Source organism: Pogoniulus pusillus, chromosome 14, assembly GCF_015220805.1.
Source record: "Pogoniulus pusillus isolate bPogPus1 chromosome 14, bPogPus1.pri, whole genome shotgun sequence".
Taxonomy (NCBI): domain Eukaryota; kingdom Metazoa; phylum Chordata; class Aves; order Piciformes; family Lybiidae; genus Pogoniulus; species Pogoniulus pusillus.
The window spans coordinates 12,171,541-12,197,442 of NC_087277.1; the positions used below are offsets into that span (position 1 = coordinate 12,171,541).

Consider the following 25,902-nt stretch of genomic DNA (forward strand, 5'->3'; position numbering starts at 1 on the left):
TGGTACAACAGACAGTGAAAACATCTAGTATTAACATTTACAGGTAAAACATCTACCAGGCAAGCCACAATAAAATTCCAGTTGACATCATAGAACCATAGCATGCACTGGGTTGGAAGAGACTTCTACAGGTCATCGAGTCCAACTGCCCTGCAGTAAGCAGGGACAGTCCCAGCTAGATCAGGCTGCTGAGAAAGCCATCAAGCCTGACCTTGAATGTCACCAGGGATGGGGTATCCACTACCTCCCCGGGCAACCTGTTCCACTGTTCCAGCACCCTGATCTGTAGTAAAGAACTTCTTCCTAATGTCCATCCTAAATGTACCCTTCTCTAGTTTAAAACCATCACCCCTTGTCCTATTTCGTTAGGTGGCTTTGCAGACAGTTCCTCCCCAGCTACCTCGTAGGCCCCTTTCAAGAACTGCAAGGGTGCTCTAAGGTCTCCCTAGAGCTTTCTCTTCCCTAGGCTGAACAACCTCTACTTTCTCTGCCTGTCTTTAGAGAAGAGGTGCTCCAGCCCTATGATTATTTTTGTGGACCTCCTCTGGACCCACTCCATCAAGTCCCTGTTATGGAGACATGTATTGAGGGCCCTAGAGTTGGACACCGTACTCCATATGAGGTCTCACCAGAGGATAGTGGCAGAATCATCTCTCAGTCTGCTGGGCACGCTTCTTTTGGTGCAGCCCAGGATGCAATTTGCCTTCTGGGCTGCAAGTGCACATTGATGGCCCATACCCAGCTTTTCATCTACTCATACAAAGTCTTTTTCCACAGGGCTGTTTTCTATCACATCTTCTAGGTGCATTGATAATGGGAATTGTCTCAGCCCAGGTGCAGGACCATGCACTTGGCCTTGTTAAATCTCGTCCAGGTTCCTTTAAATGACATCCTGTCCTCCTGCACTACTCACCTTGGTGTGGTCTGCAAATTTGCTGAGGGTGCACACCATCCCACTGCCTATTTATCACTGATGAAAATATTAAACAGTACAGGTTTCAGTACAGACCCCTGAGGGACACCAATTGTCACACATCTCCATCTGGACATCTGACCACCACTCTCTGGATACAATCATCAGCCAACTGCTTATCCACCCAAAAGTCCACCCACTGAATCCATAGCTCTCCAACGCAGAGAGAAGAATGTTGTAGGGAACTGTGTCAAAGGCCTTGCAGAAGTCCAGATAGATGACATTCAACATCCTTCCCTTATTCACTGATGTATCCACACCATTGTAGAAAGCCATTAGACTGGTCAGACAGGACTTGACCTCAAGAAAGCTTGCTGTCCTCCATGTGCCTTATCAGACCTTCTAGGAGAACTTGTTCCATGATCTTCCCAGCACAGAGGCAAGGCAAACCAGTCAGTAGTTCCCAGGGTCATCTTTTCTACCATTCTTAAAAATGGGATGTAGTGTCTCCCTCTTCCACTCACAAAGGACTTCACCTGACTGCCATGACTTTTCAAATATCAGAGGTTTTAATTAGATTGAGGGTATCGAAAGTAGAAATGCTAAAAGACATTGTAGTGATGCTGCCTTTAAGTCAGAAAGACTTGGTTCAGTCTCAACTAGCTCAGAGTGTCCCTGTTCATAAACCCAAGGCACAGCATACCAAGACAAATACCAGTGCACACGGTTTCTACACTCCTTCCACAAGCATCCATTTCTCACTTGGGTTAGAGACAGTTATGGGCCAACCAAGCGAAGGTACTTGCAATTCCCATAGCCATAAATCTTTCCTTGTGAATTCACAAAAGAACATTATAAGATTGTATTTTTGCTTGGCTTATTATAAGTTACCAGTAGGCTGCTAGAACAGAGTAAATCCTACACCTGGCAACTGCAGTCTTTCAAAGCTTTCATGAACGTCGCATTGTTTGGCTCTCTGAAAGCCAGAACTGCACAGAATGCTAAGGGCTGTGCTCGAGCAGGGCTGAAGGCAGGACACAAATAGAACAGAGCAGCAGCAAAGGAAGCTGTGTGCAATGATGCGAAAAATCCTATTGCTGATTTGTATTCTGCCTGAATATAAGGAAGAAAGTAAGAAAACCTTCAGCTCATTCACATGAGGAACAGAAATAGAAGATTCAATAAAGAACTACTTTTCTAAGCATTCACATTTGGAACGTATTCAGACTCTAGTTATATTGTGAACAACCATACAACACTTGTTAATCACACTTGTTAATCATAAACTTGGACTTTCAAAATGTAGAACTAAACTGATTTAATGCCAGTGTTATGTACAGTTTGTGTAAAACACACAAATAAAACTCATAGTTAAAGAGACACAGTATGGTAGGTGATGGCAACTGTAGCTAATTATCTCCCACGGTGGATGTGGCTGTATGCTACATTTCACAATCGTTATAAAAAGATGAAAGATAGAGCCTGAAGAGCATAAACGAGGGATTATTTTACAGGCACTCAACTGACAAAGTCACGGGCAGTGAGGAAAAAAAAGGGTGTTAAGAAAATAATGCAAACAGTGAAGCAAAATAAGCAACACAGTGGGGGAAAAAAAACATTTAAATATACGTCACTCTAAGAAAAAGACAAAGCAGATTTGCAATCCTGAATCCTTACATGTAGTATATATTACTTGCAGCTCCCTCATAAGGACTCTGCATAAAAATAAAGCCCTCCTAGAGAGCATGGGAAGGGCAACTCCTCCTAGGTGAGGCTTTGCTGTTGTTTAAAGGAGGAAAAGCAAACAACCCACCCACAGCCGGACATAGATAAGCTCTTCAATAAAGACCGTATCTGTAGGCACAAGTAGAGCACAGTACTAGGATAGGATCTGTAAAATAAAATATACTTTGTCTGTATAGGGTGCATTTCAGACAAGTTTACTCCAGATCAGATCTAAACTGCTCTATGTGCTGAAAAGCTCGGTAGCAGTTTGGAGTGCCTCTTCCCGGTTACTTTTGTGCAACAGGAAGCCATTTCTGTCTGCTATAAAATTATAACTCCATGACATGAGACATGGAATAAGAGGACTAATTAGGAAATTTACTTCAAAACAAGTCACGCTCCAAATCAGAACACAGTAAACACTGCTGAAAATTGAGACTGCTATCAAAGACCACTTATTGAAAGGCAAGTCTGACTTCAGAAGGCAATAGACTAGCACATGCTTACTCATCCTCTAGCTCTTTAAATTTTGTCATCACCATTTCTATACAAAATTTCATTCATTCATTGCTTCTTGAAAGTGAGAACTGTAGGTTATAGGTTGCACAGAAAAGCACAGCTGTCATTAATCTACAATTGGAAACAAGAGGCCCTCTTGATATGGGGTATGATCTTCAGAGGCCTCCATACAAAACACCAAAACAAGCCAAACAAAACACCTTAAAGCTGGAAGTGATACTCACTAAATCTCAATAAAGACTTGCTACTTTTAGACATACAAGTTGGTAAATAAACTTCTATAAAGGGTCTCATTGTCATGTTGACTAAATCCCTAGAGTCTACCTTGTACTCTTCTCAGGTACACATTTTTAATGTGATACTGCAGTGTGATGTGCCTCATGCACAGAGACACACATAGGCAAACAAGTCTCTCAAGCAGCCGAAGACCTTGACCTACCAATGGTAGTTGGCCTGGATCTGTTGGTAGCTCTAGCAGACACCTGGCAGACCTTCTGTTCTTCTGTGTACTCTATCATAGTTTTCCTGATGCACCAGGGCTTCTAATTTCTCCTCTTTGTTGCCCATGCTATGTGGATTAGCACCTCAGCTGGGCTAATGTTCAAAATACCTTTTTCTGAGTGGACGTTCTAATCCTACCTGATCCTTCTCAGGCACTTCCATGGCTTCTAACCCATCAATAACCCTTGCATCTTTGTTGCCCCATGTATCTCCAGCCCTTATTTCCACCGAGACAGTAGAATGAGGGTCTTTGATAGCATACCATCATACAAGCACTGGCATGCTTTCCTCTGGCACGTTTTAGGAAGTCAAGTTATAACCCCTTCCAATCTAGTTTAAAGCTGTTTTGATGAGCCCTGTTTATTCTTGTTCCAGGCTCCATTTTGCCCTCTGAGACGGGAGTATTCCTTCTGTTGCCAGCAGGCCTGGTGCTGTGTACACCAAGCCCTGATTGAAAAACCAATGCCCTGCTGGTAACAATAGGCTCAGAGCCAGAAATTGATCTGCTGACGATTCCTGTTAACTCCCTCATCAATTCCTGCAACTGGAGGGATAGAGAACACAATTTGTGCTCCTGATCCCTTAACAAGTTGCCCCAAGGCACTGAAGTCTCTCTTAATTGTTTTTAGACTTCTTGTGGCCATATCATTGCTCCGTACCCAAAAAACCAAAAGTGGGCAACGACAACTTCCCATTAAATAGTGTAGTCTAAAAACAACAACATTTAAATCACATCATTGGTTTCCAAATATTTTTACTTATATTGCCAAAGTGCCCAAGCAGAAGCCAAAATCCTTTGGGGCAAGAACTCTGCAAGTGTTCTCTACATTCCACAAAGCCTCTGATCTGACAGAGGCAACACATAAAAGAAATAAATATGATTTCTTGCACAAAGGAGGAGCACAACAAGACAGTGCTTGACAGCATGACAAGCAGCTCTATTTTCAAGTTTCCGCTGACATCATGAAAGAAAAATATCTAACATTTGAGCATGCTCTTAGGGAGTCCCTAGCAGGCATAAGAAGTATCACAGAAGTCAAAGCAGCTCCCTTTAAGTATGTAAGTAAAAGGGCACAGAAAGCCAGTATAATTGTCAAGACAATAGAATCACAGAATCAACCAGGTTGGAAGAGACCTCCAAGATCACCCAGCCCAACCTAGCACCCAGCCCTGTCCAGTCAACCAGACCATGGCACTAAGTGCCTCAGCCAGTCTTTTCTTCAACACCTCCAGAGACAGCAACTCCACCACCTCCCTGGGCAGCCCATTCCAATGGCAGATCACTCCCTCTGGCAACAACTTCCTCCTAACATCCAGCCTATGCTTCCCCCAGCACAACTTGAGATTGTGTCCCCTTGTTCTGGTGGTGGTTGCCTGAGAGAAGAGACCAACCCCCACCTGGCTACAGCCTCCCTTCAGGTAGTTATAGACAGCAATGAGGTCATTCCTGAGCCTCCTCTTCTCCAGGCTGCACAACCCCAGCTCCCTCAATCTTCATCCATATCCCAGAGAGCAGTTAATTCGTTAAGAATTAAATTAGGGAAAGTAAATAATAAATTACAACCTTCTCAAAGAAGATCATCTTATTCTCATCAAGTTCAGTCCCAGACAAAATCTTAAAGGAAAGCAAAGCTTTCTATGGTACAGCAGTATCTGACCCCTACGTATGCCATTACAAGTGAAGTAAGGTATCACAGGCTCCCACAGCTCAGTTTATTATGAGATAAGAAGGTGTGTACTGGATGTCTTGAGCATCTTGGAAAAAAAAGAAATCTGTTATATGCTAAGTTTGATGGAACAAAAAGAAAGGCATACACAAAAAAGAAAGTAGAGAATTTTCTATTACAAAAAGGATATTCTGAAGATACTCTTACAAAGCTATCATAGGATACTCTACTAATACACATTTCTGAAGGTCAAAGACAAAAAAATAAAACACCTTCTGCACCAATTTGTTCCCAAGTTGAGTAGTACAACAGCTAATCTAAAACCCCAAAAGTAAAGTTTTTTCAGTCCTACTTCTCACAAGGCAAAATCCAGTGCAGGTTCTATTGCTGCAGTTTAATCCAGAGTTCCTTCCTGCATGGCAAGAGAACAGCCGATATAAAATTGACACTCCAAATGAAAACAGACTCTTATTAAAACACTCCGTAGGTTAGAAAGATTGGAGTGGAGGAACAGTCACATGGCATGCTGCTTTTTTGACAATGGAAACTTGTATAAGCCCTGTATTCAAAAGCAAGGCTGTCAAAAACACATCACTGTTTGAAATCAGCTTCTCCCCTTAATGTCTTATAGAACACAGATGTCTTGGCAAGGTTGGCACTAAAAAACCCCAAGCTATTCAACCAGCTGCTTTGATTTTGTAATGACTCGACAGCCACATGCTCAGTTGAGACCTCTATTCTGTTTATGCCTTGAGTCAGTATAAAGCTTTTTGTTGTTTATTAGCATGAGCAGAAAGTTTTAAATTATTTCTTGTGATATAAAGAAACAAAACTGCTGTAGAAATCATCGAATCATAGAATCATCCAGGTTGGAAGAGACCTCCAAGATCTGCCCATAGACCATACAATCTGAGGGTTGCTTTTTTTCAAACCTAAGATATAAACACCAACATACAGCACCTTAACAAGTAAAATGAAACTGAAGTGTTCATATCTACTTCTGTGTATGCTCCTAGCTTGGAGCACGTACCTTAAGACCACAATTTTACAGGTTACCTTTCTTTAACAGCACTGTACAATCATTGCAACTACCTAACTTAACAGGCCTTAGGAGCATCTGCACCATAGCTTACAGAGTCCTGTGACCAGAAAGTACATTTTATAAAGCACCTAGCAGTTTCCAAACGACTCACTTGTTAGAAGAAGCATCATTTTCAGAAAAGAACTACTGAAATGTATCTTTAAGGCACTCCAAAGATGAAACACAATTGGCAGCTTGGAGCCCAATTGATGGAAACTGATAGTAGAAGGGGATAAAACACTGGTTGTCCATTATTTGGCTTTGTCTGTAAGTACCATTCTCTGAGCAATCTGAAGTGTTATCAAGAACAACACATCTGTGTGGGCTTAACTTCAGGCAAGTCATCACTGGTGCTACTGAACTACGGAAGTTAAAGCAGAAGTCTCTCACTTAACACTGGTATCAGTAAACAAAGGAATGATTTTTTTTTAACAGGTTGTGCCACAACTCATTCATTATAAATCACACAGGAAATATTTGCCACAAAAGGTTTATTAACATACAAATATTTTTTTTCTGAATTGTGTCTCTTATCACCTACTTTTAAAATACTGTTAATTCTTGGATGAGTTACTGCTTTCCAAGATGATGCTTTTATTACAGTTGTGTTAGAAACAAATGAATACAAACCCAATCAGTTCTGAGAGAACAACACCAATGGATAAAAGAAATACAAGTGTTCTGTTCTACTTAAATATTCACTTCACAATCTCCTTCATACTCAGTAAGTAGATATGGGTTACTGTCTACTGTTATTGTAAGCTCAGGAAAAAAAAAGGTAGAAGTCAGTTACCCCAAAAACTGTAGACCCTGTTGTGGCTAGACTTAATTCAATGCCTGTAACAATACATCTTTTATTCCAGTCAGTACTTTATAAAGACTTTGCAGTATAATTGGCTTAGCAAGTCACAAAAAGAGGACAGGAAAGTTTCACAATTTCAGACAAAGATTTGCTATTCAGTCTGTCAGATACAACAGGAAAGATACCTTGACCCATATTTGCATCTCCAAGAAAGAAAGAAAGAAAAAAAATGGAGAAAGATTACAAGTCTAGACCACTCCCTCTTTTCCACCCACGACTTCAAGGATGAGATTAGTCATACACACTCTGCACCAGAATGGCTGTGCCTTCTAGCAGGTTCAGCAGAAGGTATGATGAAAGAATCCAGGACTGGCATTTCTCCAGCTGACTCAAGGTGCTAACTTGAAAGAGGGGCAAAAAGCTCAAAGTGGAGTCAGATGCAACTCAATTCAGTATCAGTTTCCCTTTTTTTCCCTCCATGTGATTTAGAAACTGTGCTGCCCATTCTCAAAGTCATGAGAAATGTTTTAAATTTGCACTCTATTTCACCTTGGTTTGAGCTGAATAGGTTGTTTTGTTCTGTTTCTGTGGGCTTTTTTTGAGGTGAAGAAACAGTAAGAAATTTTTCATTCCATCATGCAGCAGACTAACAAAGCAGGGCAAACTACCCAAGGTTCCAGCTGAATCCTCCAAGAGTTTATCAGAAGGCCTAAGTTCCCATTTCAAATGAATGTTCCAAGCAACAAAGTAGTCTGCCAGGCTAAGAAACTCAGAAACTGTGCCCACACAACTGAGGATTTTCTGCCTGGATTTCCAAAAGTTGTGAGACCCAGCATAATAACTCACACCACAAAACATCTACTAGACCTACATATACTCAGTATTCTGGACATCAGTATCCACTCATCATATGCATTCTGCAACATCTACAAAGTAAGTACAGTAACCCCTAATGCACTGCGTTTAAGCATAGAATCAACCAGGTTGGAAGAGACCTTCAAGATCATCCAGGCCAACCTAGCACCAAGCCCTATCCAGTCAACAAGACCATGGTGACTCCACCACCTCCCTGGGCAGCCCATTCCAATGCCAATCACTCTCTCTGGGAAGAACTTCTTCCTAACATCCAGCCTAGACCTCCCCCGGCACAACTTGAGACTGTGTCCCCTTGTCCTGGTGGTGGTTGTCTGGGAGAAGAGCCCAACCTCCACCTGGCTACAGCCTCCCTTCAGGTAGCTGTAGACAGCAATGAGCTCTGCCCTGAGCCTCCTCTTCTGCAGGCTGCACACCCCCAGCTCCCTCAGCCTCTCCTCACAGGGCTGTGTTCCAGGCCTCTCACCAGCTTTCTTGCCCTTCTCTGGACACGTTCCAGTATCTCAACATTTGTAACATACTTCCAGACCTAAAGTAGACTTTTCTACTGAAAGCCTAGCTCTCCCAAAACTGTCAAACTTGGTACACATGTAGTCATCTTCAAGAATTTATTTAAACGTCCCTTAAGTAGTTATTAGTCAAACCAGGACCTGGCAAATACTTCTAGGCCATCTTCTTCTTGAGGAGTCTTACAGATATCATTGCACTATGAAACTGTGTGCTGGTGTCAGGCATGTTTTGATCAGTCTTTCATTACTTCATGCTATAATCCACAGCCACATTTGACAGTTATTAGAACTTGGCTAAGTACATTTGTAAATTCAACATTAAAATAGCTTTACTGGTAGGCAGATGTCCTACTTGGTGTACTGGGTTTACAGGGCAAGGTTTTGATTGCCAAGGTGGGAAGAAGCTGCAGAGGTTGCTTCTGTGAGGAGGTATCAGAAGCTGTCTCTGTGTCAGAGCTAGCTCCAATTCCACAAAGATAGAAATCTAGCTTATTTATCAATCCTCAAAGACTAATCCTCCCATCAATCACACAAAGTAACCTTTGCACAGGATTTTCACCTGCTTCTGGCCTCAAACTGAAACCTGGTAACTTCCTATACATAACACGTATGTTGATTCACTGAAGTTGCCATAACAGCCTGACCTTCTGTGCAAGTTTCTTTCTCTATTTCAGTATCTTTTAATCAGTTCTAGCCACATTTTTCATGCAGAAGTTACTATGTAATGACTAGAGACGTTTAAATATTGTGAGACTGGGGAACACAGCAGAAGTCAAGTACCAGAGAAGTCTTTGCAAGCTAAAAATAAGTAAACAGTTTCCATATGCTGTAAGTGATGGCCTGTGGGGAACAACTACTCTTTTTTCTTCCTAATCAGTAATTTAGTTTAAATACGACACCAAATGTAAAATTTTGTCAATTTTATGAAGAGTCACCTGTTAAAACTGTGAAGTGATTCCACCAGACTTAAAAAACTAAGCATATATTTAAAATTCTGAAAGTCAAACACGAATATACTCAGAACATAAACAGGAAGTAAAATTAAACTTACAATTTATTGTCTATCATAAGAAAAATAAGCAAGCACAGACCATGACAGAAAGACCCTAGTATTTTAGGCACTGGCTTTAATGACTACATAGCCATAGCCTATCCATTCATAGACAACTTTAATACTAGCAAACATACAGTCCTTTGTATAAAACAAAAAGAATTCCATTTTCCCCTGCATTAAATTTAACATCACAGAAGCCAGAGAACCAAATTTTCTACAGACTAGAAGCTTGTCTGGGAAAGAAAAGATAAGAACCATTAACAGTTACAGAATAAAGAAAAAGTAGTCTGCAGTTTGCAAAGGAAATGAAAAAAAAAAAGGCAACTGGATAAAGCAAACACTGCCTGTCACAGAAACAGAACTACTCCCTAATGAATATCACAAGTCAAAAAAAACCCCCACCATTGCTCTCAGTACCTTCAGGCCTCAAACAACTTCATAGCTAAAATCTAATGTTACATTTTCCTATCTCTGTAGAGAAATGAAGAGAGCTATGTGATGAAGATAATATGAAAGCATATTCCCCCACCATACATTCAGAACTTCATCTCCCTTTTCACCCTTTCTCCTTCTCCCAGAACTGCATCATTTTACACACCCAGTGCAATGCTGCTTGAGGGGTAGATGCCTTTTTGGTATTTTTTTCTCCACACTTAAAAAAATGGTAGCCAAAACATCCAGCTGAGGAAGCAAATTATTCACCCTACCAGAAAAAGAACTACAACAGGCAAGCAATCCTGGTTTTCAGCAGCAAGAGCCAAGGAACTAACCCTTGCTATTGTACAGCCCAAAGCTGTCCACTCCCTCTTCCATGCACACAAGCAGAAAAGCAAGCTGGGGAACAGGGGTAGTAGCAAATGCCCCTCCTGCAGCACCCAGAACTGTCACTGGCTAAAAGGCAATTGTATAACACCAGCATAGGTGCTCACCCACCCTTTGATATAAGGATATGTATTGAAACAAAAAACAAGGAAGCATCTTGCTTAGCAAGTTAAGTTTGGAGGACTACAATCTTTACTTCTTTCATTATCTACTACACAAGTGATCAAAATAAAGAAATGAGAACACCAACTTCAAAAAGCAGTATAAAAAAAAACAAAGTTACTCTTTTCTTTCACTGACAGCACAACTATCAGCAGCCAGCTATTATTTTTAAATCCTGAATTGATCATCTCCACTTAAAGTTTGGTGGTCTGACCTTTATTCCTCATCAACCTGACTCAGAATGGGAGCAGAGCAGGTACACTCCTCCCATCAAGAGGCAGCACTTCATGCCAGCAATGCCACCTACACAACCAATGTCATGACCTCACTTGCACATGCAATAAAGTTTCCGTTTCCTTTTCCTGTGCAGGGACCCATGTGGTTAATGCAACCTCCAGCCTGGCTAGAACAAAGACTTTGCCTGACAGCAATGTACTCAGGTAAAGAGGAGAAAAAAGTGGCCAAAATCTTCTCAGTAAAGACACAAAGATGGCAACATTAAAAAAAAAAACAAAACAACCCACCAATCAACAAACTGTTTTAATTTAACTCATCTATAATTAAGTGAGAGAAAAAGGAGTAACACTGTGAACCTTACCCTTCATTTTACTAAATTAATTATCCTGGCTTTAAGCAGCATAGCTGTTTTTGAAATAAGCATCTGCCCAAATTTCAGACAACCCAAGAAGGCCCTTAAGGACTTATTTTTTCTGTAGCAGGATATTCTAGTACTAGCTTCCTCACAGGAGCCAGTATTATATCAGCTCACCAGTTCCATTTGCTAGTGTGTGTCAGAACCTCTTAAATTTAAAAAAAAAAAAAAAGGACATTTAAATGCTGATGTCTTCCACATACTTTGAAGAAAGCATTCTTCCATAAGTGCTCCTGTCTCATGTATGCTTTTAGCAGAGGTCACCTGGTTAAAGTACTTCTTTCTCTTGAAGATGCACTATCATGGAGCATTATTAGACCAACCACAGCAGTTCATTTGGAAACACACAAACGTTTTGAGAGTACTTTAAAATTAAGTTTAGCATGAGATGGTCTCTTGCTGAAACATTTCAACTACTTAGTTGTACCAAATTAGTACTCATATAATTTTCAATATTAGAGTGTTTCAGTAAAATATGTTAAAAAAAGATCTGCTCTATTTTCCCTGATATGCAACTTCAAATGTTTGACAATATCATCTTAAGTGATTGTGCTTAAGGAAATGAAAGGCTGTCATTTCAGAAACATATCTTTTCAGAAAGACTACAATTACAAATTGCCAATATAAGAGATTACTAAAAGAAGACAGGCCTGGACATGTTGAAATCACAGGCAAATGAGGACATCACACAAGCACTGCAAATTAAATGTAAAAAAACACAAACCAGAACATTTATAGTAACAACTTCTCTAAATGCATAAAAATTAGTATAGCTTTCAAACACAAAGGAAAAAGCTTATCTTAATTCTGATGTGTACCTTCTCTCTCATTCATATACATCAAATGGACAAGGAAACTAACAAACCATGGGAAGAAGAGGCACGAAAATAACACAGACCACGTGTTTGCAAAGAGATTTCTCAAATTTCAAGTAATTTAATATACCATGTCTGGGTTTTGGTGGACAATTAAGTTTGTTAGCAACCTATTTGACACAGTCTATCTGAATTCCACCCAAAAATCATAGTTCTAACAATGTTCAACATTGAAGGTTCTTGGAAAGAAAAAAAGAACTGAAAGAAGATGAGAGAAAACCATTCTCCTGGAGCAGTGACTGTTTAATAAGAAGGAAAGAGGAATTAACTGTCACTTTTGTCATTCAAAAGAAGTCATCAGGAAGCAGTTCTAGCATCTGTGCAGCATAATGAATCCATACATTATCCAGAAAAGGATGTGAACAGTGAAGTGACAATATTTGCTGATTATGAAAGCTGTTAAAGTAAGAAAACTGAAAATAGATGTGGAGAGTCCAGGAAGATCAAAAATAAATAAATAAAGTCTATATATACACACATAAGCATAAAGCAATACATAGAGGAAAAACACTAACATAAATTTACATGCATAACATGAGTCCCTGAATTCCTTATCACCACAGTAGGAAAAATATGCTACAGTTAAGGGATATTTTCCTGAAGTATTCCTTGGATATTCAGGAGCTACCATGATATCAAAACAGTAACACTGCAAGTCATGGGGGATGGATTAAGGGAGAATCATTATACCAAGATGCAGCTTAATAGCACATCTGCAATTTGTCCTTTGTATCTCAAAACAGTAAAAGAGGGATAAAGGAAGGCAATTAGGTTAGCCTCAATGAGAGAAACATTTCCTAGGAAAGGTGAGCTTAAATATGCATATGCTAAGAATCTTGAACCTGAAGAAGAAATTATTGATGTAACCAGGAGAGCTCTGAGTATTAGAAGAAATAAACAGACAACTATAACTTTTTTTCTCATTCTGTTCAAACTAGGGACATAAACAAAATCATCAGGATGTAGGCTTCATCTAAAGCTTCCTTTTCCCCCTACAACCACCTAGGTAAGCTCAGAAATCTAGGTTTGCATTGGTGCTGAATATTTCTTTTAGAACTCATGTAGTTAACAAGAAGAACATCCAAGACATTGGTATATTGAACAGTTCTTCACCTTCATCTCAGGAAAAAACTTCTGAGTTGCAAACTGTTGGAATAGTACCACAGCCCAGTTTTTCAGTCCTTCACACTATTTTTTACTGTTTCAACCACAGGACACAAATTCAACTTCATTTCTCAACCTACATAGTTCATTTTGATTCCTACCCATTCACCTTTCTCCCTTTCTATTCATTAGTACAGATGGTGATACTTAGATAAGCTAAGGAAGAAACTGAAGCAACTACAAAAATAGGTAATAGAATAAAAGGTGTAACTAAAACAGTTTGGAAGGACTTATACCATCTTTCAGAACAAACTACCTAGCAAACCAGAATGTAAGTGGTGAATAACAACTTTATTTATGCAAAATAAAAGCACTTCTAATAGAATGGGTTTGCTAAGCAAGGCAGAGAAGAAATTCATATAAAATCTTATTACAAAGTACTGCTTGATTTTAATATTCAAGTTTTTAAACACTGCTTCCTCTTTCTTCAGCTGAAATTAACAGCCTTTCTGCCCCGAACATTCAAGAGCAGTCAACATGATGCTTCAGCTCATTAAGTACTAAACTATATTTGGTCCTCAGCAGTTCCTAGAACATGCTCCTAACCCTTCATCATCTTCCCCTTGCTTTATGTGGCTCACACAATTTTTCTGAAGGCCATGTCCAAGACAGCATAACCCATTACACCAACAGAGAGAAGCACATCAGCTTGTCTGTCTTTGACCTGTCATTTTCCTGACTGCAGGTTTTTTTCCTAGACAAAGTGTCTTTTCAACCCACAAATTCTCATATTTCATTTTATCAACTCTATTATATTAAAAATAATTTTTTTAAAGCTGCAAACTCGGTGGTGCAGTACAGTAGATTCAAATCAGGCTGTAGAGGACATCTACCATAAAGTACACATTTAACCACATTCTTTGAGCTTCTTCAAACTCAACTGAAAGCTTCCTAGGAATGCTAAAACTAGATATGACTGTTAATCCACAAAATTAAAGACCAACACAAATAAAACCATTAATTACTGGAAGCCTGTTTGAGCCTACAGTATAGTCCAACAAACCACAGCACTTGAACTTGATCTAATTGGAGATGTCCCTGCTCATTGCAGGGGGATTGGACTGCATGACCTTTGAAAAGGTCCCTTCCAATTCAAACAACTCTGTGATTCCATAGCATCCTAAACTGACCAACTAAGTTTCAGGAGAGAAGTGACATGCTTGGGGTAACACTCATTCTTTACACATTAGCTTGATTCAAGTGAAATGCTTGTATTGCTGAAGAAAGCATAATTTCTCTACATGCTACATTTGTCTTGCTTAGTGGACCAGAAACCACAGCACAGAAATATAAAAGAGGAGCTTCACTGGCACAGCAGCTTTGCTCTGAGGTAATGTGTTTATTTTTTGCACTGCTGTGTGTATATACCATCAGACAAGGGGTAAAACAGTAAGGTTAATACAAAACACAGAAGCCTGGCTGCAGGCTCCATTCTCATCTTAACTGTTACCGTAACACACACACTCCTATACTGTATCAGCAAATGACCATGTGTCTCTAGAGCCTTTTAACTTACTCTAGCCCATATAAAGGTTGTGTGGTGCTCAATTAATGAACTGCCTTTTAAAGCATTTTCAGTCTACTATGATCATACAATTCTAGACTTGCATTCCTTTTCTTTTCTGCTAGAACTGTATGTTCTTCAAACCCTGCTCTGAAACCAAACACTAAATTTCCTCACGCAGCTTTATGAGACTTTAATCACAGAGCTTTCCAGTATGGATGAATTTGCCTGGAGTCCTGTCAAAACCAGAAAGATGAAAGACTAGGGTTAAAATCTCCCATTAATGTTAAGTGCCCAGTACACAAGCATATTATAAAAGTCAATACATTCCATAAATACATTCAACTGCCTTCAGGTGGAGACCTCAATATTCTCTTCATTCAACTAGTCTACTCAGCTTCAAGGCAAACTCTCAGAAGTTATGAAATTCTAATTAACTGGTAACATGGAAAAGGTATTGTTTCCATAACTCTTCTAGTATTTCAGGCAAATTCATTAACTGGAGAGGGACAAACTCCACTTCTCTAGAAATGATCAAGAGATCATCACTTCCCTTTCCTGAAATTGCTCACATTGCACACAGGTTTTGAGGCCATACAGGAACAACAATAAAAAGCCTTAATGATTGTATAATCAATAGTTAAAATTTCACATTTTCAAAACTTGGCATTTCATACATTTAGTTCACCTAGAGCTATGTTTAGAGTGATCTAATCTTTATTTAAAAACTCTCAGTATAGTCAAGGCGCAACTTTCTTTGTAAATTCTTTTAACAGAAGCACTAGAAACTCCATGAGGTGGAGTTAAAAGTTCAGGTTTTCCTCCTCTAGCAGAGATTATAGGATTGTTTCACAATTAGAGACTCATATAACAGCTCGATGAGAGATCCTCCAAAATGGCCTGTCGAGTAAGTTATAAATCACAGCCTTCTGGCTTAACTTCTGGCAAATGGACAAAGGTCCAGACTGCATGTTTACAATGGGCAAAATCATACTATCAGAGAAGAGGCATTCATCCAAATATCTTTGTACACATTGCAGCGTGCTGAAAACACATGTACAACTATCAGCAGAATATCAACACTCCATTCAGCAGCTGACCCTCATAGTTTAAACTCGTGAATCAATGATTTCATAGTAAACCCCAAGTCAGTCATTGTTTCCTGCACTTAGCTGGATTGCCTGCATTTACTCTCCTCGTTTCTCTTTGCTTTTCTCAAGACAGACACACACAAGACTGTGAGCAGACAACATTTTGATCACTCAAACTTCTGCAGGTAGCAGGTTACAGCAGGTTACATTCTGCAGGTTACATCAGCTATGTAACACCAGTTTTTCCAAATCTGTGTACAGCCAACCCTGGTATGATAATGCTGAAAACTAAAATAGGTCTTTCCATCAAACAGCCTCTGCAGGCTTTTTTCATCTCTCGGACTCATCCCAGCATCATTCAAGTTTATCAAACTTTAAGTTTCCTAACTTGACAGTTAACCAACAGCTTCTGAAGGTCATAAACAGGCACTATGTCATCATTGACTAAAAGTGTTCAAGTTGGTTTTAACATGCCTTTTTTCTAACCCAAGTCTTCACTTCCTTGATAAGACACTGGACAAGCCATAACTCTCCTAGCAAACAAAACTGGCTACATCTTATTCCTTCTCACCTCCCTATCCCTAAAAGTTTTTTTATGATGTGCTATGGAAAAGACTAACTTCTGTATCAAGAACAGTTCTTCAAATATGTTTCCCTTTCTAATCCTGAATTCTTGCTTTGTGAATTCAAAAATAAAGAGATAGTTTACCAGAAATGTAAACTATAGTACTAGAGGAAAGGAAATTAAGGGTAGTAAACACAAGGTGGGAACTCTAGAATTCAAAATTCAGGTCATTACTCTCATAGAAAAGTTAAACCACGAGATATATATTTAAGCTGTAACAGTCATAACTTTTCAGAGCACATCAGAGGTACAGGGTGATAATTTATGATGAATTGTATCTTTGTCAAACATTAACTACTAAAACTACTGTTAAAAGTCATATAAACCACCAAACTTGATAAAATTCTGAAATACAGGTTTGTGAAAACGAGCAGTATCCAATTTCCTCTATTAAAGAAGTCTTTCATTGAAGGATAGGACACATCAACTTTGCTTACTACAGTTAAGTTTGAATATGCAGTTTTTCCAAGGATATGTAAACTGTTACCTGAAAACATAAACACACATTCATGAAACTAAGTAACCTCTTTACTCTGGTTTGCCTATCTTCTTAAAGATTAAATTATGCAGTCTAAACAACTTTAAGAAGAACTACTTCTACAGTCAAGTGGACTTTTGAATGTCTCAGTGGGCAGAGGTTCCAGTCTCTCTGGGCACCTGTTTATCAGGCACATGGTTCAAAATGAACAAACAAACCTCAAAGTAATAATCATAACTAAAAAAACAAACAAACCCTCCTTAATCTAATCAGAATTTCTGCCCACTCAGTTTCCTCCTATAGCATACTTGCAAGAAAGCAATGTGACCTTCCCTTAGCCTCCCAGAAATCCAGTTTCCCTTCCTGAAGTGATATGCTGTGGCCCATAATGATCTTGGTGATCCCCCACCTGGACTTGTGGCAGTATGTTCTTTCTTTCATATTTTGGTGAACCCCAAACACAGTACTTCAAGTGTGGCTTTACTACTGCTGAATAGGGGAGCAGAACCACTCTCCTGTGGCTACTGGCTACACACCAATGCATGGCTAGCCTTTGTCACTGCCAACCCACATTGAATTTGTCATTCCATCTGAGTCCAAGGTCTTTCCTGAAAACTTTCTTCCAGCCAACCTATATTAATTCACCTGACTACTCCAGCCCTGACACAGGATTTTACATTTCTCTTCACTGAGACACACAAGGCTTCATCTCTTCAGGTCCCACTAAATGGCAACTGCTGGTCAGCATGTATCAACCAACTTGGTATCTAAATATACGTGCTAAAATCACACTCCAGCCCATCGCCCAGACAATTAAAAGATGCCAGATACTACTGGCCCCAAAACTGATCCTGGAATGATGTCACTTGCAGTCTGCTACCAGCAGGACTTTGCTTTACTGATCACCACCCTCTGCGCTTGGCAACCTAGAGTCACCCCCACCCTCAGGTCACTTACCTAGTCCATTTCTCATCAACCTGGGGACAGGCAGCTACCAGAGCAGACCATGCTAGAGGCCTTGCAGTGCTGGGCACTTATTTTGCAGGAAGTTACCTCTAATATCATACTAGACAGAGTTCTTAGATATGGAAAAATAACAATAATCATTTAAAAAGACTCTCTTAGTATTGTATGTATCTATTTCTGCATCAGAAATAATTCTGTATTTCTCTTGATAATAAACTTATCAAGAAGGATTAAAATAAGTAAAATAAAGACAGAGGTAGCTATTTAAAATGCATATGTTCTGGGCAAGCTATAGTAACACCACCACTTTAGGTCTGTCCTTTCACCAGTGAGCGAAAAAGATGAAGCTGCACGGGCACCCATGTGCACATCTCTGTGTATAGAGAGGGAAATGGGATGCCCAGAGTGTTTTCTTGCTTTTTCACAGGAGCATGAATGGAAAAGTTTCCCATAATCACTGTAATCAAACCCACTGTCCTCAAAAATCTTACTTGCCACAATGCTTATACAAAACCCCAACAAAAACCTACTGGTATTTAAAACCCAATATATAACAGATCAATACTGTCTCTTTAGAAATATAAAATAATTGCTTACTGCACTTCTCAGCAAGGAATGTACTTCCAGCTGTACTCTCAAGAAAGGAATTTCATGCTTTTATCTCAGGAGCTTTCCTTCACACTCACCAATAAATCTTCAGGCCACTTGGCCAGTATCAATGAAAGCCAACAGAAAAGTCTCCAAAAGAAGTATCATGGCAGAAGCTATTAACTGGATTCAGAAGTTTCCCATTAAATATAAAAATATACTACTGGGTTAGGGTACTTTTTTTAAAGACTATTTATGTATCCTACCTCTGCATCTGAAACATTATTAATAATTTGTATTGCTGGTTTGATTCTGCAAAATATTTTTATTGTAAGGTACTATTCCATTCAGTGTTAGACATTATGTTCTTTCACAGAATCACAGAATGGTAGGGGCACAAAGGAATTCTGAAGATCATTTAGGTCAATGCCCCTGCTAAAGCAGGTTCACCTAGATCAGGTTGCCCAAGTCCACATCCAGGTAGGTTTTGAGCATCTCCCGAGAAGGAGACTCTAAACCTATCTGGGTAGCTTGCTCCACTGCTCTATCACCCTCACAGTAAAGAAGTCTTTTCTCATATTCACATGGAACTTCCTGTGTTACAGTTTTGTGTTCATTGTCCCTTGTCCTGTTGCTGGACACAAATGAAAAGAGTCTGGCACCATCCTCCTGATCCCCTTTAAATGCTGAGAAAAATCTTCTCTCAGTCTTCTCCAGGCTAAATAGCTCCAGGTATCTCAGCCTTTCCTCATCAGAGAGATGAGATGCTCCAAACCCTTAATCATCTTTGTAGCCTTCCACTGGACTCTTCAGTAGTTTCCTGTCTCTCTTGAACTGAGGATCCATGAATTAGGCACAGTACTTCAGATGTGGCCTCACTAGGGCACAGCAGAGGAGGAAGAGAACCTCCTTCAACCTGCTGGTCACGCTTCTCTTAATGCATCCCAAGATACTGCTGGCCTTCCTGACTACAAGGGTACATTGCTAGCTCATTGAGTTCAGGATTCTCTGTGGAAGAAGCAGGGCAGCACTCCTCTATGTAAACTTGTTTTACATCTGTTTAAAAAAGTTATTAACAAACACTTTTATTCACATCATCACAAATCACAATAAGAGTGAAACCTGAGTTTTTAATTAAGAGTGAGAAAAACACTGGAAATTAAATAAACCAATCTAATTCTGTTTCAAATAGTTCATTCGTAATCTTTCAGTGACACCAAGCTGGACTACAAACATGGGTTTGTGGGTTGCTCTGCTCTCTCCCTTCCTTTTTTCTTCAAACAACTTCTTCCCTTTTATTGTTTTTAATCTACAGAAGACATTTCCACAAAACTTCATCCTAAACAGTAAAGCAGCTTTAAGTCATGTCTTGTAAGTATCACGGTCTTCTCCATCAGGGTCCAAGTTGCCATGGCCATATGGTACACACTCTATTAGGATTTATCTGAATGGTATACTGAACAGAGTGCATCAAAGAGCACTTTCACAGTTTCCTAACTGATAAGCAAACATGAAAAAAAAAAAAGTTACCCAAAAGCAGTAAGTACTTTCAAAATGTGCCCAAAACAATCATTTTCAAAAGACAAAGCTAATTAATCTGACTAATCCATCATGACTGAAACTTTGAAAGCCTAGTGATTTTTTTTAGTTTTTCTCACATCAGTCATATTAGATAGAAGATTGCCTGCTTACTACAACCAAATGTTTCTACTGCTTACAAATGAAAGGTAAAAATGATTCTATACTAAATGAATAAGCACTGCAGCATGTAGACATGCTCTTGTAAACACAGGATATTGCTGTCAAGCTCCTCCTTAATCACCTTTTCAGTATTGTGATGGGGAGTCACCCAGGAGCTGTCACTGCAGCTTCTGTATGTAAGAATGCTGGTGTACTCATTTTTATGTCTTTGGTGCAACTTCCCATTCAGTTTAAGAACAGTTATTATTATCTTGAGCTTCTTTGCCACGCAAAGAAACTTTTCTTCGAAACATGAAGATCGCTTGTGGTATATTATGTAAGACTCAGCTCTTAAGCCTAAAGCTCTCTGTGATGTAAAACTGTTTCTGAAGGCCATAAGCAACAGCTTACAAGGTTAGGAAAAAACCTTTTTTTGTCAGAAAGCGTATTTTGAGTTTTCAGCTTCTCACTGAATAGCCAAAGAAATAAAAAGAGTCATTAAAGATGCTCAAGTACTACAAAAGAAGGTATCAATAGAACAGACATCAGAAACAACTGAAGCTAATTATTTTATCCTCAACTTCTAACTGTTCCATCTTACCAACCAGCCTGCCTAAAAGGAATTGAAACATTTAAACTCAACTTCTATGTCTCAAGACAGTCCTGCAAACATCTGCTGCTTTAGGGAAGACTCAAAACTGTCTGGTCATGATAACCAAATTATCCCTTGAGTGCAAAGATGTCCTTTCAGCTGGAGCTGAGACACAGTGGAATGGTAATCAAGACAGTCTTGTGGTGATCCCACATGTGCGCTACTTATTCTCAGAGCAGATGTCATCATTCTCTAAAAATTCCAACTAGCTCACAAACATCAACTCTAGGATTAAAAAAAATCAACTCCTCAAAAATCCATTTGAGTTACACAAATCATGAAGCCACAATGGATATAAAAGCATGTCTGGTCAGAACAAAGCAGAGGCTGTACTTAAATGTTAAGATTGTATGGACAGATTGCTTAAACTACTTCTTTAAAAAAGAAGTTGAAACACCCACTTGCATACACAATAATCTACCTCTTCATATGAATACTGTAAGAAGCTTCTCCCACTTTGATGCAGAAATGCAACATTTAAAATGTCATCTTTGCATGAATGTAACATTATGCTGAGCAAATCAACACAGGTTGGGTATGGACTCCAAATTCTCCTGAACTAGAGCTATGCTCCAATATAATGGTGTTGTTCCTTCCTCAGCAAGTTTGGAAAAAAGTAGTGATCATTACTTTATCAACAGAATGAACTTTACAAATTGTGCTTATTGATGGCCATTAGCTAAAATTTATGCCATAAACTACTATTTTTAAAAAAATAGTCTTGCAGTTTTTTGATTCTTTTGCTTAAGACTGGCTACAATTAGGACAGTGTCTTTTGTTTTTGTCTGGTGTGACCAGATGAGCAAATAAAAGTTTTGTCTTAAGAGGAAAAAAAAAAAACCCCACATTTGAAAACTGTCAAAATTTCAGTAGTTGAAATAAAGTAGCATGAACCCTTTCTAGTCAGTAAACTACCACAGAGCCACATATACTTACTATTTTCTCCTTTGACAATATCACTACAGATTCAAATAAAGTTTGCATGGGGTGTTTTCTTGGGGATAGGAGGTGGGTTTGCTTCTTTCTTTACTAAACCCAGCATACAGAAGAATGTCTCCTAGTGTTCTGATTTTTGAGGTATGCTTTCATATTTTGTTGGGCTTTCCACTAAAATTTACCAAATGCAAAGTCATGGGAATTAGTAAAATTGCCTACTCTGAAACTTCTCAAAATTGCACCTAACTGGATCCAAAGCCTCCTCTAAAAATAATTTTAGTTATAACTGTCACAACTACCCACCTAGATGAACCAACAGCACTTCTACCGGAGGAAAGCCAAGTGAAAAAAAGGGCAACTGAATATAGTGATATTGTTAATTGTGATTAAAGAATAGTAAATTCAAAATTCTGCAACAACCTTCATAACACTAGATACAGACCCACACGGGTCTGTTTCTTGTCACGTTCTTTATAAAGAGGTGGTTCTTGTCTGAACACTGATCTGAGATATCGTAGGTATTACAGCAGACCGAGAGACCGTAAAACTGATCTAACTTTTGCTTAATCTGTTTAAGTTGCATATAATTTCTCTTCAGCAAACAGTTATAATTCACAAAGTATGAAAATAATTAATTTACTCACAAATCACCTCATAGCCGAAGTATTTGCAGATTGTATTAAGTTAAGTTTAAAAAACCCACCTAGGCTACTTCAGGCTGCAGCACTGTAACAGCACAGAGCTTCTTATGACCAGCAAAAGCCCAGTTCCACGTTCAACATTAAGTTAAAAATCAAACAGCTGCAAGGATGGGCTTATTCCCCTCACCTTAATAAAGTGAACTCAAAACTGAAGTTCAGAAGCTGCCTGAAAAGCTCTTCAGTCACTCACAATACATGGACAATAGCAGAGGTAGTAAGAACTACATAACAGCCACTTCAAACATTCAACTTTGATCTCTTGCTTCAGGTGAATCACCGCCTTAGGTAAGGAGATGTACAGAAACCAGCCTAAAGTAGCAGCAGCAGAACAGCATACACAAGCATCACTATAATAAAGACACAGTCATAGACTCTAATGGAGTCTAACTGGATTCTAACCATCAGCACTACTTCATGAAAATGAATAAAAACAAATTTGGGAGAGTTGCAGGTTTTTGGAGTATGTGAAGTTTATGTGTATAGTTTCCTATCAAATACAGCTTTTCTACATTTACAGACAGTAACAAAACCCAAACCAAGTCCAGAATCAAAGTAAAGCACAGTTTAAACAGAGCACCTATCACAGTAATACAAACAAAAGAAATTCAATGAATAGCTAAGCAAGCATTAGAAGTGCCCACTATTCTTCACTCTTCTGAGCTACTGCTGTCAAATCAGACACAAAAACTTTGAAAATACACACAATCTACACAACTGTTGCCAAGCACTGTGCATTTATCTACTATATTTTGGATTTCTTTAGGAAGGTACTACTACATTCAGACTGGACTGATGAATCTCTCAATCCATGAAAGCACTCTTACTCTAAAAGTCACCAGTGATGGCAGAATATTTCATACTTAACTCTAAAGATGCTGTCAACTGTACTAATAAGCAAACCAATGGCTGTACCTATTTCACATAGTTCAGACCATGAGGCAGCAATACTGTCAAACACAGACCAGAACAGGTAGTTTTCTGACAAATCTATAAACAACCATGGCTTAGTTAAACAAGAAAAAAAAGGGCAGATTACAGTTAGGGAAAAGTCACAGAAGTTTATCTAGGTTACATAAATTTAAGAGATATATTTCTAATGCAATTTTACAATCAGTTTGTAACCCAGTCATTGTAAGCAATAGTGCTGTTAAAATTATGAACATAGACATTTCTCTACAAAGTCAATATTAACTAATTTTAATCCTCTAGAAGTATATTTGCCATACCCAAGACTATCAGGAGAACACCATGATTAATATTCTTTCTCTGCATACCAAATGCTTTGCTTGTGTCAACATATTCAACAAAACTAAAAAGAATCTATTAAAACCATCTCCTAGCTACATGCTGGCTTGCAAAGAATTCACAAATACTTGATGAACTAAGCACATAATCCAAAACAACTAACTGCAGTCTATGAAACAGCAGCCAAAGAAATGTTTTCTTTCAGCATCATTGTGCTACCACTTTGAACCAAACACAGAGGAAGAGAAGAGCTACACACTGTCTTGTTTTAAAGTAATTTGGAAGGCATTTCCTCACGACTGGTGCCCAAGTCTCAAAGAAATCACACTGAAACCTCAAATAGGAAGCAATAGACTGATCTCCCACAGAAAACAGCTCTGGAAGTTTATCCATTTTCACATTTCTATTTCTCCATGGAGGAGCAAGACAAACACTTGTATAATGCACATAATAAGCATTAAAAAAAAACCCACAAACAAACAACAACAACAACAGCAATAACAAAAACCCCAGGCAACACCAAGGCTTCAAGGTTGAGATGCTGACATTGTACTGCTGCATCATTTTTGTTCATCTCCTTCCACCACTTCAGTTTTCATACTGCTCTCTTTAGTCCACGTTCACCTTTCCATCCTTATCTTATTTGTTAAATGCCTCCCCTTTGACAGGTTTTCTGTGGTCAGAGTTCTGCACTGACTTGATCTAATGAGTGGCTGGGAAAAACCTCTGCTAATGCTCCCAAGCAAAACTCAATCTTCACCTTCCTTCTAAAAAACCCGAGACTCACACATTTTTCTACTGCAACAACTGTCAATACCAAGAACATCAACAACTATAACAGCAATATTTAAGTTCAGACAACTGCTTTACGCACTGATCTTTAAGACGCAAGGACTGGAAAGCTTGCTGTAACTAGCTCAACACAAGAGCCAAGTGCCAGAATTAAAAAACCAGATTACATGCATACCAAAGCCTGTAGCTGCCATGGATTTGGGGCTGGCGGTACTGCCCCATCCCTGATGCTCGAAGAAACGAAAAAAAAAAAAAAAAAAACCCCAAACAAATAAATAAAAAAAAACCCAAACCAAAACCAAAGAAAACAGTTAGGGGAGCGGGTGAAACGTTTTACCTCTTCCAGCAGGGTGACCGTATTTCTGCAGTTCTGCAGCCGGGTGGTGAAGCTGGAGGTGGTCGGGGAGTTGTAGTCCTCTGTGGTCTCCGCGATGAACTCCGAGACGGTGATCTGGTCCGGCATGATCCTACACCACCGGTAATGCCCAGAAGAAGCCGAACACAGAGATCCAGGGAAAAGGAAGGCAAGTTTGGGGGGAAAGGTGGAGGAGGAAGAAAAAAAAAAAAGGGAGTGGGGGGGGGCGGGGGGAGAAGGCAGAGGGAAGATGTTAACAGCCAGCAAAGACCCGCAGCATCAAAGAAGCGGAGCCGCAAATAGAGGCTAAACCTTCGCCCTCCACATCCAGCCTCTCCCCTAGCCGCCCCCTCCTCCTCCTAGACAGGAGGTGAAGGGGGGAGAGGCCTCAACAGGACACCCCTCGCCTCACTCGGCTCGGCCGCGCCGCCGGGGAACGCTCCCTCGGCCGACTGCGGCCCCCGACGGCTGCAGGGAGCGGGCCGCCTTTGAGGAGCCTGGCCCTGCCGCCGGCGCTGAGGGGAGGGAGGGCGGGCAGGAAGGAGGGGAGCGGCACCCGCCAGCCCCAGCCCTGCCGGGTTCAGCCCCTTTCCCCACCCGCCGCCGACACCCACCCGCCCCTCACGCCCCTCGCTTTCAGCGCCGCTCTCGCCCGTCGCCAAGTTGAGCACTAACTTGTGCGGGCTCCGGCTGCGCCCCCCCGGCCGGAGGGATGGAGGGGAAGGGCCGGGGGAAGCGACGGCTGGCTGGGGCAGGCGGGGGCTCCCGGGGGCTCCCGCCGCCGCTGACAGTCACCCGATGACTGACACACGCTGCCCAGCGCCCTCCCGCAGCCGTTACGTGGGGCCAAGGAGGAAGTGCTCTGCGCAAGCGCCGCTTCCCCTCCCCCCGCCGCGGCACCGCCGCCTCCTCCTGCCCCGCGGGGGGCGCCGCACGCCGGGGCTGGCGCAGGGGCTCGGGGGCGGCGCGG

At 40.2% G+C, this 25,902-nt stretch overlaps 1 protein-coding gene across 7 annotated transcripts in view; it reads right to left on the reverse strand.

Moving 5' to 3' along the window:
• Nucleotides 1-25,902, reverse strand: part of ASAP1 (ArfGAP with SH3 domain, ankyrin repeat and PH domain 1) — a 144,143-nt gene that overhangs the window by 81,782 nt on the left and 36,459 nt on the right. For 6 of the 7 annotated variants that reach the window (XM_064154285.1, XM_064154286.1, XM_064154290.1 and 3 more), the window contains one exon: nt 24,915-25,044. In XM_064154285.1, coding sequence (XP_064010355.1) covers nt 24,915-25,044 — 130 coding nt within the window. Of the gene's footprint in view, nt 1-24,914; nt 25,045-25,607; nt 25,770-25,902 lie in introns of those variants that run through there. The other variant, XM_064154287.1, reaches the window with a different exon arrangement.